The sequence below is a fragment of the Acanthochromis polyacanthus genome, chromosome 11 (assembly GCF_021347895.1).
Source record: "Acanthochromis polyacanthus isolate Apoly-LR-REF ecotype Palm Island chromosome 11, KAUST_Apoly_ChrSc, whole genome shotgun sequence".
NCBI lineage: Eukaryota > Metazoa > Chordata > Actinopteri > Pomacentridae > Acanthochromis > Acanthochromis polyacanthus.
Genome location: NC_067123.1, coordinates 2,078,286 through 2,095,882, shown reverse-complemented (window position 1 = coordinate 2,095,882; position 17,597 = coordinate 2,078,286). Strand labels below are relative to the sequence as shown.

Here is a 17,597-nt window from a genome sequence, read left to right as displayed (position 1 = left end):
TGATGAAACATGTTGGTCACAGCTCCCTGGATGATGTTAAATCAGCAACTTTGGCATTAAAAAGCAACGTTACCTCCCAAAAACACAGCTTTCCTCAGTAAATAGAAGATGATAATGATAATTATAATGTTGATAATGTTAAAACATGTCCCTAAACTCATGTAGCTTTAATTCTTTTACTGCTTCGTCTGAAAAGAGGACAGTTTAAAGGAGAAATTAGCTCAAGTGATTCTAATCCATTGAAATATGTTGGTAACAGCTCCCTGGATGAGATTAAATCAGCAACTATGAAAAACCCAAAATCAACTTTTTCCCCAAAAAACACAGAAATGACAAAAGGAAACATGATAAATGACTGTGCAGGTCATCAACACCTCCACCGTGTTAATGCATCAGTAATAATAATCTGACAGAATAAAATGCGTTTTCCTCAGCTTCCTATTCACATTTTCATTTAATCAACCTAAAAATGCTAAGTCTGGTTCGTTAAAGGTCTTTGGTCCACATTTGTCTTAAACTGTGCACAATAAATGAATTCTGAGCTCAATCTTAGTACGATTCTTCTAAAGAATCATATAAGAGTTCCATAACTAGAATTAAAATACTATAAATCTCTCCTCCAATTAAATAATTACATTAAAACTGTAAACAAACGTGTGCAACTTGCCAACAAACTTTAGTTTCCCTTAATAAATAATGGATGAATATATATTTACTTCAGCCAAAACGGAACAGTTTTTTAATTAAAGTTTGTCCTTTAAACTTAAAAACTGAACCAAAACAACAAATATGTCTCCTTGCCAAATTACATTTTTCATTCCAGGAAGTAAAACACGATAAATCTCTCCCTAAATTCAATAATTACATTAAAACACTGAGCTCATTTAACTCATTCAAATGTGCAACCTGCCCACAAATATGAGGAATTATGTTTATCCTAATAAATAAAAGATGAATAAATATTTACTTGGCCTTAAACTGAGCAGTTTTTCAATAAATCTTAGTCCTTCAGATCAAATAACTGAACCAAAATAACTGTACAAATACTGTCATTTTTACTTATTTAACAGTTATAGTTACTCACGTACTGCAGAAAAAAGCTCTACCAAAGTCATTCCACATATTTAAACAGCCAAACAGTAAATAAAGCTATTAAAATCCATCCTTGAATGCATCCGTAATAATAATAATCTTATAATATAAAATACTATTTACCAGCTGTAATACTGACGCTTTCATTTATTAGACCTAAAATGCTAATTCTGATTTATTAAAGCACTTTGGTCCACATTTATCCTAAAATGTGCACAATAAATACATTCTGAGCTCATTTCTTAGTAAGATTCCTCTAAAGAACCACGCAATAAGTGAATAATTAGAATTAAAACACTACAAATCTCTCCTCCAATTAAATAATGACATTAAAATGTATACAAACGTGTGCAACAAATATGAGGAATTATGTTTCCCTGAATAAATAAAAGATGAATAAAGACTTCCTTGAGCAGGTTTTCAAGGAGGGTTTGTCCTTTAAACTAAATAACTGAACCAAAATGACAATAATTTATTTTCTCTTCACCAGAATCATAGATGGAAGTCATCTAAATAATCCAAATGTTCTAGCTTCCCTTCTTCTAGCTCCACCTGCTACTTGATAATGTTTCGACGTCTCCCTAAACTCACGCAGGTTTGATGATTTTACAGCTTTGTCCAATAAAATGCAACAGAAAACAAGCGTTGAATTAAAGGTGAAATCAGCTCACGGCTCTCTGAAACCCTCCTCGTACTTCTAATCTACTGAAACATGTTGGTCACAGCTCAGTTCATGACTTTAAATCAGCATCTCTGGCACTCAGAACCATTTCCCCCCTAAAACCCCGAGGAATTACAGGAGGTAACATCATAGTTTGGGTGTCGGTCATCTATCCGCCTCATGACAGAATCCCTCCACCAGCTCTTTCCTCAGATTGCATCAGTAGAAGCAGTGAGTCACCGTCTGGCGTCTATCTGCGAGTTTCTCCGGCTTCGTCTGAAACTCACTTTCTCTGCGGGAGGTCTGGTTCAGTCCTCCGGCCCAGGACCATCTCTGCTGGCGGATCTCGGCCCACGTCTTCTTGGTCGACCTCTTGATAGCTGCCTCGTATCTCTCCTGCAGGAAACACGGTCCATCGTCATCAACAACATGTGTCAGCTCTACAGATGTTAAAACATGATTAAAAAACACACAGTTTGCTCCCTTATATATATATTACAAAAACAAAACCAGAAACCGTGTTCTCTTCCAGCTCCTCATGTGCAACACCATCACGTCTTTTCTGTCAGTCACATAAATGCTGGTACATTATCCTACATGTCATATCTGGTCATATCCACAAGTAAAGTCATCATCCTTGGTATAATGTCTTTATTATATCTTTATTTTTTGCGTTATTGTACTTTTGTAATTATTTCTGTCTCATCTGTATCCAGCTGCTGTAACATGTAAATTCACCCGGTGAGGGATCAATAAAGTTTATCTTGTTTTATCCCAACTTATCTGATCTTATCTCAATTTAACTTATTTTATTTCAGCTTACCTTATTTTAACTTATCTCAACTTATCTTAAAGTATCTCAACTTATCTTACTACCGTTGAACTTATCTTAAATTATCGTATCTCAATTTAACTTATTTTATTTCAGCTTAACTTATTTTAACTTATCTTATCTCAACTTATCTTACTACCGTTGAACTTATCTTAAATTATCGTATCTCAACTTGACTTATTTTATTTCAGCTTAACTTATTTTAACTTATCTTATCTCCATTTATCTTATCTCAACTTATCTTAACTCATCTTAATTTATTTGAACTGATCTTATGTAATCTTAAGTTATTCTATCTTAATTTATCTTATTTCATGTACTAACTTTTTTAATGTATTAACTTATCTCAGCTTATCTTATTTAATGTTATCTGAACTTATCTTAATGCTGCTCACTTATTTCTGTGACTTTCTTTTTCCGTATACGGATCTTTGACCGCAGACTAGAAGTAACAGCTGAATGATAATCATTAAAAACAAGCTTTAAAGGCCTAAAATGATGTAGATATTCAGTGTTTTGGATGATTTTGAAGCACCTTGTTCTTCTCCAGCTTCTGCCTCTGTTTCTCCTCCAGCAGCACTCGGCGTTTCTCGGCCTTCAGCCTCTGCTCCTCCAGCTTCCTCCTTCGTTCCTCCAGCTGGCTCTCCCTCAGCCGTCGGGCTTTTTCCTCCTTCTCCAGCCACTGGGCCTTCTTCGCTGCTGCAGAGCACCACAGAAAACACAGAGTGATGAAAGATGATCCGTCTGGAAGGTTCTCTTTTAATCCAGTGTGTGCTGCATGTTGTTTTACTGCAGTTTGCATGGAGACCTCTCCTGCTCTCTGCCCACCTAAAGGCTGCTTTTTAGTGTGAATGACAGAAAGGAAAGGGAGGACTACAAGTCTGATAAGGCAAGGTTCCAGTTTATTCAGATTTTGACTTGAAATCTGCTTTAAATTAGTGAAAGTTATTGAAAATGGCTCAGTATTTATTTGTCAAAAATGACCTAAAACATGTCCAAAATTAGTACAAATTGCCTGGAATTAATTAAAACTTGTCCAAAATTGGTAAAAAAAAAAAAAAAACAACACACAAAAGCAACAACAACAACAACAATTTTATACACTGACTCAAAATTAGTCCAAAATGATGAAAAATCTGATATTTTTAAACATTTATTTCCGAAAGTTCATGTTTTAGTTTTGCATTTTGTTAAAAGTGACCAAAAACTTTTGAACAGCAGTGTACATCTGCAGTAAAACTCAAAATCTTGGTGTCAAAATTGAAAATAACAAACTTCAACACAAAACCTGCTACAATGGTTTTGTTAAAAGCTTAAAAGTTTAGTCAAATTCGGCACATTTGCGACAGTAAAATACTGTAAGACAACTTTCCACCTGTGAAATGTTATTTCCCTTTTGCTTGGTTTTAACATTTCCATCTTAAGAAGATCTAAAATCCCACAGGGCGTTTGCTGCTATGCTGTTCACACAGTTGTCATTCAGCAGTAACTACTGTGTTTTAAAGCAAACGGCTAACATTAGCTATCATTAGCTAACTTCTCATAACTGTTGTTGGCAGTACCGGCCTTCACTAGGTCAGTTAGCTATCTGCTGTTGGGCTACATTTTAGCATGTAGCATTAAAAACTAATGACATCCCCACTAAACTCAGCCATACTGTGCTTTTGGGATAAAAAAGATTCTAGCATAATACCATGCTAAGCTATGACGCTGTACATGATACATGCTAAACACCAACATGTTAGCATGCTAGCTAATGTAAACTTCTCATAGGTGTTGTTGGACAGTAACTAGCATCAATTAGCGGGCTACTGTTGCTTCACATTTTATCATCTAACATAAAAAACAAATGACATTAACACCAAGCTGAGCTGCTCTGTGTTTTTTAGGTTAATGATAATGCTAGCATAATACCATGCTAAGCTAGCACTGAGCATGCTTTTCCTCTTAAACATCAACATGTTAGCATGCTAGCTTTAGCTTTTCATGAGTGTAGTTGGGCAGTAACTAGCATCACTGAGTGAGTTAGCTAGCTCCTGTTGTGCTATGTTTTAGTGTTCAACATTTAAAAACTAATGATAATCCCCCAGCTGCCTGTACTGTGTTTTTAAGGCTAACAGCTAACATTAGCTAACTTCTCATAACTGTCAGTTAGCTAGCTGTAAACATCAGCACATTAGCATGCTAGTTAATGTTAATTAGCTTCTCATAACTGTTGTTGGGCAGTAACTAGCATCACTAAATCAGTTAGCTAACTCCTGTTGTGCTATGTTTTAGTGTTCAACATTTAAAAACTAATGATAATCCCCCAACTGCCTGTACTGTGTTTTTAAGGCTAACAGCTAACATTAGCTAACTTTAGCTAACTTCTCATAACTGTCAGTTAGCTAGCTGTAAACATCAGCACATTAGCATGCTAGTTAATTTTAATTAGCTTCTCATAGCTGCTGTTGGACAGTAACTAGCATCACTAAATCAGCTAGCTAGCTCCTGTTTTGCTGTATTTTAGTGTTCAACATTTAAAAACTAATGATAATCCAAACTCAGATTTACTGTGATTTTATGCTACTGAAATAAAACATTTTGAATCAAAACTTTGCCCCGATGATGGTTCTAGATGACAAATTACAGGAACATTAGAATGATTGCCGTTTTTCCTGACAGAAGTTTGTTTTACACGGCAATCTAACATGAATTCATCCTGTGGGAACCATACGGTTCAACAGGAAAGTGAAGACTTTGTTCTGCTGTCAGGGGATCACTACAGTCACAGGATCATCCTCTGGGGACCGAAAACATCTGCACCGAATTTCATGGCAATCCATCCAGCTGTTGTCAAATTATTTTCATCTGGACCCACATGCATGACTGAAAATACACGATTTATCTAAAGATACAACTAGAAAATACATAAAAGCCATTTTATGTGGAATATACTGATTTATGAGTGACTTTGGAGAAAGAAATCGTCACTTTTGCAGGTTATTGTAAAGCCTATTCCTCAGTCTCACTCAGATCTCTCAGAGAGCAGCAGATGGAACACACAACGTTGATTAATCCTGATATCAGTAAATAAACAGAAGTTTCCTGCTGTGTTTTACTGCAGCCTCCAGCAGACGACAGCTTTTCTGCCTCATTTCTCTCTCTGGGTCACAATTAAACTGCAGTAAATCAAGCTAAAGTGGCTTCATGTTGGACCCCAGCTGTGTGTTTTTTTCTTCATAGATTTACATGTTTTGACCATATGAATCAGCATCTATAACATTTATTAAATGTGGTGGAGAATTTAGATCATAGGGTCCAACGTGAGGCCCGTGGACCAAAAGTGGTCCTCCAGAGGGTCCAACATGAGGCCCGTGGGCCAAAAGCGTTCCTCCAGAGGGTCCGACATGAGGCCCGTGGACCAAAAGCGTTCCTCCAGAGGGTCCAACATGAGGCCCGTGGACCAAAAGCGGTCCTCCAGGGGGTCCAACATGAGGCCCGTGGGCCAAAAGCGTTCCTCCAGAGGATCCAACATGAGGCCCGTGGACCAAAAGCGGTCCTCCAGAGGATCCAACATGAGGCCCGTGGGCCAAAAGCGGTCCTCCAGAGGGTCCAACATGAGGCCCGTGGACCAAAAGTGGTCCTCCAGAGGATCCGACATGAGGCCCGTGGACCAAAAGTGGTCCTCCAGAGGATCCGACATGAGGCCCGTGGACCAAAAGCGGTCCTCCAGAGGATCCAACATGAGGCCCGTGGACCAAAAGCGGTCCTCCAGAGGATCCAACATGAGGCCCGTGGGCCAAAAGCGGTCCTCCAGAGGGTCCAACATGAGGCCCGTGGACCAAAAGTGGTCCTCCAGAGGATCCGACATGAGGCCCGTGGACCAAAAGTGGTCCTCCAGAGGGTCCAACATGAGGCCCGTGGACCAAAAGCGTTCCTCCAGAGGATCCGACATGAGGCCCGTGGACCAAAAGCGTTCCTCCAGAGGATCCGACATGAGGCCCGTGGACCAAAAGCGTTCCTCCAGAGGATCCAACATGAGGCCCGTGGACCAAAAGCGTTCCTCCAGAGGATCCGACATGAGGCCCGTGGACCAAAAGCGTTCCTCCAGAGGATCCAACATGTTGTTTTGTATCTTTTTTGTCTTGCTTTTGCCATTTGTCCATTTTTTTGCCACTTTGTATCTTTTTTGTCTAATTTTTTTGTGTCTAGTTTTTTGTTTCATATTGTTTGTCTCATTTTTGTCATTTTGTGTCTCATTTTTGTAATATTTTGTCTTGTTTTTGTTGTTTTATAGTCTTTTTTGACTTCTTCTGTGGTTGTGATCCTCCAGTAAATCCTCCATGGTTCAGTTCCAGGTGACTAAATGTTGTGTTTCTTTGTAGACACTCTGTGATCTGGAAGTTGTAATGCGGAAATGATAAACTGAGGATGAATGTTGATGAAGCTGAACTTATTTTTCTTCATAAATTTCACGTTGTTCATGATGTTTAGTAAAAAGATAATTCCTTAAATGTGAACATTTGTGCACTAAAACAAAGGAACCATGAGGAGTTGTGGTTATTTAGAGGTTATTATGCTGTGGTTTTACTGGTTTTACTGGAGATCAGACTGGATGGATGTGGAACCTGGACTAGGATCAGTTTGACTCCTCTGATCTATAACATATATGTAAAAATGGTGGAGAGTTTAGACGAAGGTCGGTATAAGTGAAGATATGTTGGGTTATAGGTTGGATCCAAGCAAAGAAATGGGATGAAATGTGTGAACATGGCCTCTGTGAGGTCGACGGCTTTAGAGACTCTCCTCCATGGATTAGGCTGTGACGCTACAGCAGCAGCAGCATTCTATTCTGTATTTAGTTCAGTATTCATGTTTGCTAATGAGCCAAAGACGAACACGAGTCTGAGCTCCGACCACAATAAGAAAGCCGTTTTAGCTCCTCCATAAATCCTGTTCCTGAAAAAATCCAATTATGCTCAGCAGAACTGAAAAAACACGCTGATCTTTTTGCACTTTTTTGCAGAGAAATTCATGCATAATTCCTGTTGTGTGGACTTATACGCCGTCATCTGCAACAAAAAACACGCTGCAGCATATAATTACAGGAGGCCGACTGCTGCAAACGTCTGTCAGAGCAAAGGGGAGAATCAACGCTGAACAGGAAGCAGAGTTCCCCTTCAACTGCAGCAGCATGACCACATTATCGGTGCTAACGAAAGCAGTAATTAAATCTAATCTGTCTGCTCTCACTTCACGCTAATGACGATTCATCCATCGGCTCCTGCAGGGAAACAAAACTCTTCGGCTGCACGGAAATCACGTGTCGGCAGAATATTTCCAAAAACATACAGTTCATTCTGCAGCCACGAAGTGAAACCATGATCATAGGAGAGGAACATGAAGTCAAAATAAACCCTTTGAAACATTTAACATGCAGAGTTCAACAGCTTCCAGGATCCTTCCAGACCTGGAGGACGTTTTACATCCCATAATCCAGGTATTAAACCCTAAAACATCAGTAGTTCTGAGACCAAATCTATAAAAACCAGGAGAAAAGAATGTTTAAAATATTTTAAAAACCAAATAAGTCTGGAGTTTTTCTCTTGTCCCCCTGATGACCAAACTGGATCTCTGATAAAACACTTAGAATCTAATTTAAATCTACTTTTATGGTTTTATTTTTCATTCATGTCTCTGTAATTGTGGGAACATTTTTTAATCAACATAATATTTTAAATAATAATAATTAATCATGGAACGTGTCCCACAACATGTTAGCACAACCTGGTGATGACGTCGTTATCATTTTGTCTCTCATTTTTGTTGTTTTATGTCTTGTTTTTGTCATTTTTTGTCTCGTTTTTGCTGTTTTGTCTCATTTTTGTCATTTTCTGTGTTGTTTTTGCCATTTGTTGTCTTGTTTCTGTTGTTTTGTCTTTTTTCTGTCGTTTTGTGTCTCATTTTTGTTTTCTGTCTCATTTCTGTGATTTTGTGACTCATTTTTGTCATTTAATATCTCATTTTTGACATTTTGTGTCTCATTTCTATCATTTTGTGACTCATTTTGTAATTTTGTCTTGTTTTTGTTGTTTTGCGTCGTTTTTGTCATTTGTTGTCTTGTTTCTGTTGTTTTGTCTCTTTTCTGTCGTTTTGTGTCTCGTTTTCTGTCATTTTCTATCTTGTTTTTGTCATTTTCTGTCTTGTTTTGTTGTTTTCTGTCTCATTTTTGTTGTTTTCTGTCTCGTTTTTTGTCATTTTCTGTCTTGTTTTTGTCGTTTCCATCCTCCATCAGTGTTCCTACAGAATGTGTAGATCAAAGCTATGTCCTCTCTTCTATTTTCCATCTTTTCATCCATTGTCAGCCTTGATTGAATGTCTCTCTCTACCTCATATTATCAGGATCAGACTCATTCTTTGGACTGTTTTCCATCAGTGGTCAGCAGTAACAGCTAGCTAAATATCTAGCTTCTACTGCTGAGAAAAAGATCACATTAGCATGGATTAGAGTAGGGTTAGCAACAACACAGAAACATGGAATAAAATGAGACAATCAATACCTATTATTGATCAATATGGAGCAGAAAACTGGAGAAGAGAAGGTAGATTTTCTAACATTAAATGTCCTCCAGTTCTGGAATGACCCTTCTACTGAATGACTGAAAACCAAACGAGTAACACAATGGATGGATGGACAGAAGGAGACGGAGGCTGATTGTTCTCAGATGGCTGCTGCTGCTTTTAGGGTGTTAGTGAAGCTTCTTACCTTGCAGCTGAGTTTGCTGTTCTGAGAGCCGTGCAAGGAGAAACATTAAGAGACGTCAATAACCGTCAGAGATACAGAGAGGAACTGGTTAGAGAGGAGTCAGATCAGAGATGTTTCAGGAGGAACAAACAGCAAAGTCATGTTCATGCATCAGCAGCACAGTTCGCTGGCTTCCTACCGATGTATCTGGCTCTCTCCTCCCGCCGCTCCTTGGCCAGTTTCTGTCGTTGTTCTGAGCTCATTGAATCTGTCGAGAAAAGATTTTTGGTTTAATCTTTGAATTAAAACTGCACACGGTAAAACGGCAGCAGGATAATGTCTATGAAACAGAGTCATGGAAACAGTCACTGGTTCAAAATCACCCCAAAAAGAGCCTAAATTACCCCGAAAGTTTCAAATACGTCAGGAAAAACATCCAAAACCACCACAATAAGGACCAAAATTACCACAAAAGCGGCGAAATCACAACAAATTTGACTCAAAAAACTTGTAAAATTATCCCAAAAAGAGACAAAATTGTCCTGAAACATTCAAATACGTCAGCAAACGACCACAAAACAGGTAAAACTGCAACAAAAACTCAAATTCAGCACAAAAAAATCAACCAAATAGGACCAAGGCTCTCCCAGAACCTCCTCAGAATATCTGGTTCTTCATCTCCTGTAAGTTCATCAGAGTTCTACCTTCAGACTGGGAATATTTCCAGGTCCAGGTCCATGACACCACATCAGTTTAAATCCATCCTGGTGTCCAGTCTGAACACTGAATCTGGTTTCTGATCATTTTCTCTATAACCAGCTGTGATCCTCAGTATTATGGGATGTATCCTGGTGTGAACAGTTTAATGTCTATGAAGGAGAATCCTAGAAATACACGGTTTTGTAGTTTTTGTGGTGGTTTTGGGTTTTTTTTCTGGCACTTTTGAACATTTCAGGGTAGTTTAGGCTCTTTTTGGGCTCATTTTGTGTTTCTTTGTGGTAATTTAGGTCATTTTTAAGGTGATTTTTCAGCTTTTTCTAGTTGTTTAGTTTCAGTTTTTCCCAGAACTCAGATGTTTCTCCTCCTAAATGTCCTGGTTCTATCTGCTGGAATGATGAAGTTCTGAGGCTCAGAAATGATGGAAAAAGTCCATTAAAGTGGTAAATCTGGACCCACCTCTATGGAACTCTGTAAATATTCCCAGAATGAAGGTAGAACTCTGATGATTGATGAAGTTACTGGAGATGAAAAACCAGATGTTCTGAGGAGGTCATATGGAAAATTTATTGGTTCTTCGTGTATTTTTAATGAATCTACTCATGTTTTATTTACTACTTTTTCAGGAATAATTAAGAGAAAATAAAGAGTGTAATTGGTTCTCTGATTCATCTTCGGGGTCGGCTCTAAGCTACTGTTCTCCTTCAGTAGATGTTCAGAGAATAAGCTGCTGCTGTAAACCAGGACCCCTGAGGTTCTCCTCTTCAGATATGGAATATGGATGCTGCACGCTCTCAGCCAATCACAGAGCAGTCTGCTGCCCCGTCTCCATGGCGACATGAATTTCCCCCCTCCCTCCCTCTCCACCTTGCAGAGCTTCTACACGGCTGGATGCAGAGAAAGAAATCTCATGTTTCTGCAGGTCCTGGAGCTCCGACACGTCATGATGCACCTCCTCAGCATCTTAAACCTCCTCCACCTCCTAAACCTCCATCGGTCCTCCTCCACCTCCTAAACCTCCATCGGTCCTCCTCCACCTCCTAAACCTCCATCAGTCCTCCTCCTAAACCTCCATCGGTCCTCCTCCTCCTCCTAAACCTCCATCGGTCCTCCTCCTCCTCCTAAACCTCCATCGGTCCTCCTCCTCCTCCTAAACCTCCATCAGTCCTCCTCCTCCTCCTAAACCTCCATCAGTCCTCCTCCTAAACCTCCATCAGTCCTCCTCCTCCTCCTAAACCTCCATCGGTCCTCCTCCTCCTCCTAAACCTCCATCAGTCCTCCTCCTCCTCCTAAACCTCCATCAGTCCTCCTCCTAAACCTCCATCAGTCCTCCTCCTCCTCCTAAACCTCCATCGGTCCTCCTCCTCCTCCTAAACCTCCATCAGTCCTCCTCCTCCTCCTAAACCTCCATCGGTCCTCCTCCACCTCCTAAACCTCCATCAGTCCTCCTCCTAAACCTCCATCGGTCCTCCTCCTCCTCCTAAACCTCCATCGGTCCTCCTCCTCCTAAACCTCCATCAGTCCTCCTCCTCCTAAACCTCCATCAGTCCTCCTCCTCCTCCTAAACCTCCATCGGTCCTCCTCCACCTCCTAAACCTCCATCAGTCCTCCTCCTAAACCTCCATCGGTCCTCCTCCTCCTCCTAAACCTCCATCGGTCCTCCTCCTCCTAAACCTCCATCAGTCCTCCTCCTCCTAAACCTCCATCAGTCCTCCTCCTCCTAAACCTCCATCGGTCCTCCTCCACCTCCTAAACCTCCATCGGTCCTCCTCCACCTCCTAAACCTCCATCGGTCCTCCTCCTCCTAAACCTCCATCGGTCCTCCTCCTCCTCCTAAACCTCCATCAGTCCTCCTCCTCCTAAACCTCCATCAGTCCTCCTCCTCCTAAACCTCCATCAGTCCTCCTCCTCCTAAACCTCCATCAGTCCTCCTCCTCCTAAACCTCCATCAGTCCTCCTCCATGTGCAGCTCGTATATCCAGTCCATCGTTCTGATGTTTCATTATATTACTATTATCCTGTCAGAGTCTTAGTGGACATCTTGTCCTACATTACCCATAATGCAGCAGGACTGCAGACAGTTAAAGAGCCCCAGTGAAGCACATTTATTGGTTCTGTTTTGGAACTCCTACAGTTTATTTGATGCATTAATGTTCTAAAAACAGATTATTATTCTCATATGCAGCTCATAGCTCCTCTGCTGTTTCAATTGTATGTCTTTGCTCCTGTTTCTTTAAGCCCCGCCTCCTGACTAGCCTTAGTCTGCTCTGATTGGTCAGCTGGGTCAAAGAAAGCGGGGAAACACTGAATACTTAGAGTTTCTCCACAGGGACGAGTCTAGAACTGTAGCCGAGTCAGTAGGAGCTTTTATGGTGAATAGTGTTGTTTGTTTGTCAGCGATATGCAAATGTGTGACACGATGACATCGATACGGAACAGAAGAAAGTCCTGGACTACAAATGAGGAATTTCAGGCAGGTAAAGAGCAGAGTTTTCTATGTTTTCTGACCTTAAAGTTGCACAAAAAGCAGCTAAAAAAACACTAAAGTAAAGATATAAACCAAAATACATCCTCTGGGCTCTTTAAGCCTCCAGACTAGCAGCGGCTAACGTAGCCTGCAGCAGACATGCTAACAGAGACTCCCTCTGGAGACACTGAAGGCTTTAAACACTTTTCCTCATGAGTTGAGCAGAACTCCCAGAAGACCTGCAGACGTCTGATGTGTGAAATCTCTGCAGTTCCTCTTTATGTCGCCAACGCTCTCAGATCTGCAGGGCAGGAAGTCACCAGAGCTGCAGAAAACTAACAAGAAAGGATGTTTCAAAGAGGCAGGAAGAACAGAGGAGGGATTCTCCCTTTCTGACTGATTTTACCTCAGCGTGGATCATTTTAAAGTCCTCCAGCTCTGAGGAACCAGAATGAAGAAGGAGACAGAATTCCTGCAGTTTACCTGAAAACTCCATGAATTGTTTTCACGTTACCGTCTGCTGCATCTGACTCACTCATGGTTTAATGTTTGTGAAAAGGAGCACAGAATATTTAGTTTTCACAGAATCAGGTTACACCAAACAGGCGATTTTTGGTAAATTTTAAACTAGGCACGTAGACGTGGTTCCATTGAAATTACATTTTAGACAAATTTTCAACTCAGTTTGAGCAAGTTTTTGTCATTGTCACATTTTGAGCATTTGAACATGTTGTGAGTTGTTGCAGACAAATTTTTGTCTAATTATGGACAGATTTGTGTAATTATGGACAAATGTGAATTAATTTTCAGCTCATTCTGAGTCATTCTGGACAGATTTCAGTCATTTGAATGAGTATGAGTGCATGAAGGCTCAAGCAGTCAGTTTTTGTCCTTTTGGACACATTTTCAACTAAATTTGGACAAATTTTTACCTCAGTTTGGACAAATTTTGTCACTCTGGACTAATTTCGAGCATTTTGGACAAATTTTAGACAGGTTTCAAAAAGTATTTATTCATTGAGAACAGATCATCAGAGTAAATTATGAGCCAGTTTTCAATGTTAGCTTATACTTTGTCTGTGTCACATATCCTGTCATGCATGTATCCAAATGTGTGTTGTGTTTTCCTTGCTTTCCCACCCCTCCCTCTTCTCCCATCCCTCCCCCTTGCCCTCTTCTGTCCTTCTCAACCCCCCCGGCCAGCAGGCAGATGGGTCCCCCCTATATAGAGCCGGGTTCTGCTCGAGGTTTCTTCCCTGTTAAAAGGGTGTTTTCTTGCCACTGTCTCCTTTGGGCTGCTCTGGGGGTCAGGCATATGGGTTCTGTAAAGCGTCTTCAGACAATTTGACTGTAATTGACGCTATATAAATAAAATTGAATTGAATTGAATTTTCAAATCATTTTAGACACATTTCAATTAATTTTCAACTATTTTTCAGTCACTGTGGTCATTTTGGGACAGTCTGCACAAAGACTGTTGTCTTCACTCTTGCAGTCAGTTTTTTTTATTTTAGACAAATCTTTAACTGAATTTGAACAAACTCAGTCAATAAAAGCTTCATGATAAAACAAGAAACACAGAGCCCAGCTGCAGTGAAAACAGTTATTTTTGGTGATTTTTTTACAGGATAAAGTGATTTTAAAGAAACAGCATTAACCTCATATCTGATTGTGGGAACATTTAAAATCCATATTAAAGGCAAAGAATTATTGCTGCTGTGACACTGGAGTCTTAAAATCATTGATACTGTTTGAATTGTGGTGATTTATACTTTAAAAATCCACAAAAGACGATTAAAGCTTCAACCATGAAGTTCACTGGAAGGAACCCTCCTCCTCCCTCTGACTTCATCTCTGCTCATATTTCTGCTCTTACGTCATAAAAACACGGTAAAAACACCTCATTGCACAGCTGAACGGAGCCCTGCTTACCTTTCTTGGGCTGAGGGCTGCTGCCGGGGGTGGGAGGCCGGACGTCGGTCCTGGAGGAGGCATCAGTCCTGGTGGGCGTCTGGGTTTTAGATTCTGTTTTAGGAGAAAGATCTGAGACGGCAGAATCATCTGGAGTCAGGAGGTCCTTCCCCAGAGACTTCTGAGGGTCCGACTGCAGAGGCAGAGCTGCAGGAAAACAAAGGAAGAAACTTTAATGAACACCTGACACATTAACCTGATGTTTCTTTAACCTGCATGTGTCACTCAAAAATTCACCAAAAATATGCCTTCTTCTGCAATCAAATTCTGCAGAAAACAAAAAATTCTGTGTTTCTTGATTTAATTATGAAGCCTTTATTGAATCAGCTGCGACCAACAGTCATGTGACAAAAATTCATGAACTTTTCGACTGAACTGCAGGCAGTCCTTCTACCGATTATAACCAGTCAAGCATGAAACGAATGAGAAAAGCTTGTTAACTTTCTAAAAATGACCAAAATGAAAACATTTCTCAGAAGTTAAAGCCCAGAAATCCTGACAGGTCATTAAATGTTCCTCTTCTGCTGCTTCTTCTTGTCGTCTCACTTCATGTAAAAGCCTTCGTTCTGCTGGAACACCTTCATCATCACTCCAGCCTCATCAGAGAGAATTAACATCTCAGTTTTACACCCGTTAAACAGCAGCAGCTTTAAAACCAGAAACTAGCGGAGATTCCTGCAGCAGAAAATGAAACCTGTGCGTGTTGTCGTGAATCCGTGCTTCTACAAATGAAGAAACGTTTGAACAGTTTCCTCCACGGGGATAATTGACGTTAAACGGTCTCAACCCTCCTGTTGTCCTCATTTACAGGCAACAAAAAATATTGTTTCTTTGTCTGAAAAAATACAAAAACTCACCCAAAAAAATTCAAAAATTTCTGAAAATTTGCAAAAACTTTAGAAAATTCCAATAATTCCTTAAAAGTTTCACTTAAAAATATATTTTAAAAAATCTCACAAATTTGGCATGAAAATTTTATATTTTCAGAAAATGAGTAAAAATCTTCAAAAAAATCCTAAAAATATCTAAAGTGATTCCATATATAGCAGTAAAACTTGTATTATTTTCTTTGAGAACATTCACATAAAAATCATTCTTTGTGAATGTTCTTTTGAATTTTTGAATAAATTTTTAAATTCTCCTTTGAATTTTCCTTCGGGGATGAATAAAATGATTCTATTTTATTCTATTCTAGAAATATTTTAAACACATTTTTTCCACCAAAAAATGGTAAGAAATTTCCCAAAAATGTTGAAAATGTGAACATCAGAAGATTCGCTGTGAAACTTTTTTTTCTCCACATTTTCAGACTTTAAAACGACACGAGGGTTAAATAAACCCACAGAGACGCTTTAAATCACATATGAATACACGCTTTACTGCAGGAACAGGTGTACTCTCATTTTTATCGCTTCTATTTTTCTTTTTCTATCAATAAAATCTTATTTTCTCTGCTTTAGTGAAAAATAAACCAGTTTATAACATCCCAGCTGAGTCTAAAGAACCTGATTTGTTTGAAAAGTTGCCCTTTTTTCTTATTTTTAATCATATTTCACTGGTTTGAGTTCCTGAGCTTTGATCTTTTTCATCTTTTCTGTGTTTGTGTCTCTGTGAATAACAGGAAACGTGAACGTAGAGTTTCATCTCCATGTACTTCATTCATAAACGTCTACATGGATGCAGTCAGAGCTCAACTATTCTCACTTTTAGCTGCTCCTGTGTCTAAGATCTTCACTTCTGAAGCTCTGGGGAATTTTGGGGGATTTCCACCTTAAAAAAAACACCTGACACAGCAGACAGAAACACAACCAGGGGCTGAACGCATGAAGACAACCGAATGCAAAAATACACAAAAAAACACACAAACAGTTGAAGCAGAAAAATCAGAGGAAGGATCTAAACCAGGCGCTCACACGTCTGTTTTCTGCCACTTTCTTTCTCGCTTTTGCCTTTTTTTTGTCTTGTTTGGCTCATTTTATGTCATTTTTTAAATATTTTGTCGTGTTTTTGGTCTTGTTTCGTGCCATTTGTCTCATTTTTTTGGTCATTTTGCGTCTCATTTTTCTAACATTTTGTCGTGTTTTTGTTGTTTGTTGTCTCGCTTGTGTCGTTTGTCCATTTTTTTGTCATTTTTTGTCTCATTTTTCTAACATTTTGTCGTGTTTTTGTTGTTTGTTGTCTCGCTTGTGTCGTTTGTCCATTTTTTTGTCATTTTTTGTCTCATTTTTGTAATATTTTGTATTGTTTGTTGTTGTTTATTGCTTTTCTGTCTGACTTTTGTCGTTTATTGCGCTGTGGTTTTACTGGTCCGGTCCACATCAGACCAGACTAGGATCAGATTCTCCTGATCTAGAATAAATAAAACTCTTTTCTCTTCAGTATCCAGACTTCTACATGATGTCGTTCAACAGACAAAGATTTATAAATAGGATGAATAGATTTGGGAAAAGTCCCAGGATTCCAAACACAACATGCTTTTCCACAATCCTGCAGAGTTTCAACGAGTTTCAACAAGTCGGAGCCTCACAGACCAGAGAGCAGATTTAAGTCAACACACCGACTGACTTCAAAGACATGAAGACGTTTGTCCTGAATGGACGTAAAACGGCACCAAAATGAACAAAGAGGAGCTGAATGGATCAGAGAAGTATTAAATACGATCCTCTCAGTTCAAAACGAGATCCAAGATGCAGGTTTTCAGGAATAAAAGTGAGATTTACCTCAAGATAAGGAGGAAACAAACTCAGGAAACCGACTAAAAATAAAAGTAAAAGTCAGAAATGGAACAAAAACAGCAGAAATTAATGAAATACAAACGAAGAAGAGCGGAAAGTTTGACCCGAGGAGCATTTATTCTCATTTTAATCCCAGTAGAACCAACAGAACTGGTCCCTGAATGCATCTTCAGGTTTAACAGATGCTAGCAGTTAGCAGTTAGCAGTTAGCATGTCCTGGTCCTCCTGCTGTCCTGCAGCTCCATCATTTCATGCCGTTTTCTTCATCTTATACAGAAATAAACCAGTAAAAATAACAGATTGTGGCTCTGACTCATGTTCAAGTTGTGTTTTGATGCTAAACTTTGATTTAACAATGAAGAAGTGAACAAAAACAGTAAATTTTAGGACATTTA

General features: G+C 39.4%; 1 protein-coding gene across 6 annotated transcripts in view; it reads right to left on the bottom strand.

The window, feature by feature from the left end:
* The window catches only part of map7d1b (MAP7 domain containing 1b), a 73,614-nt gene that overhangs the window by 30,057 nt on the left and 25,960 nt on the right, over window positions 1-17,597 (bottom strand). For 4 of the 6 annotated variants that reach the window (XM_051955438.1, XM_051955442.1, XM_051955441.1 and 1 more), the window contains exons 2-6: window positions 14,429-14,614; window positions 9,512-9,580; window positions 9,334-9,354; window positions 3,121-3,284; window positions 2,041-2,149 (exon numbers count right to left, since the gene is read on the bottom strand). In XM_051955438.1, coding sequence (XP_051811398.1) covers window positions 2,041-2,149; window positions 3,121-3,284; window positions 9,334-9,354; window positions 9,512-9,580; window positions 14,429-14,614 — 549 coding nt within the window. The remainder of the gene's footprint in view (window positions 1-2,040; window positions 2,150-3,120; window positions 3,285-9,333; window positions 9,355-9,511; window positions 9,581-14,428; window positions 14,615-17,597) is intronic. The other 2 variants (XM_051955440.1, XM_051955443.1) reach the window with 1 other exon arrangement.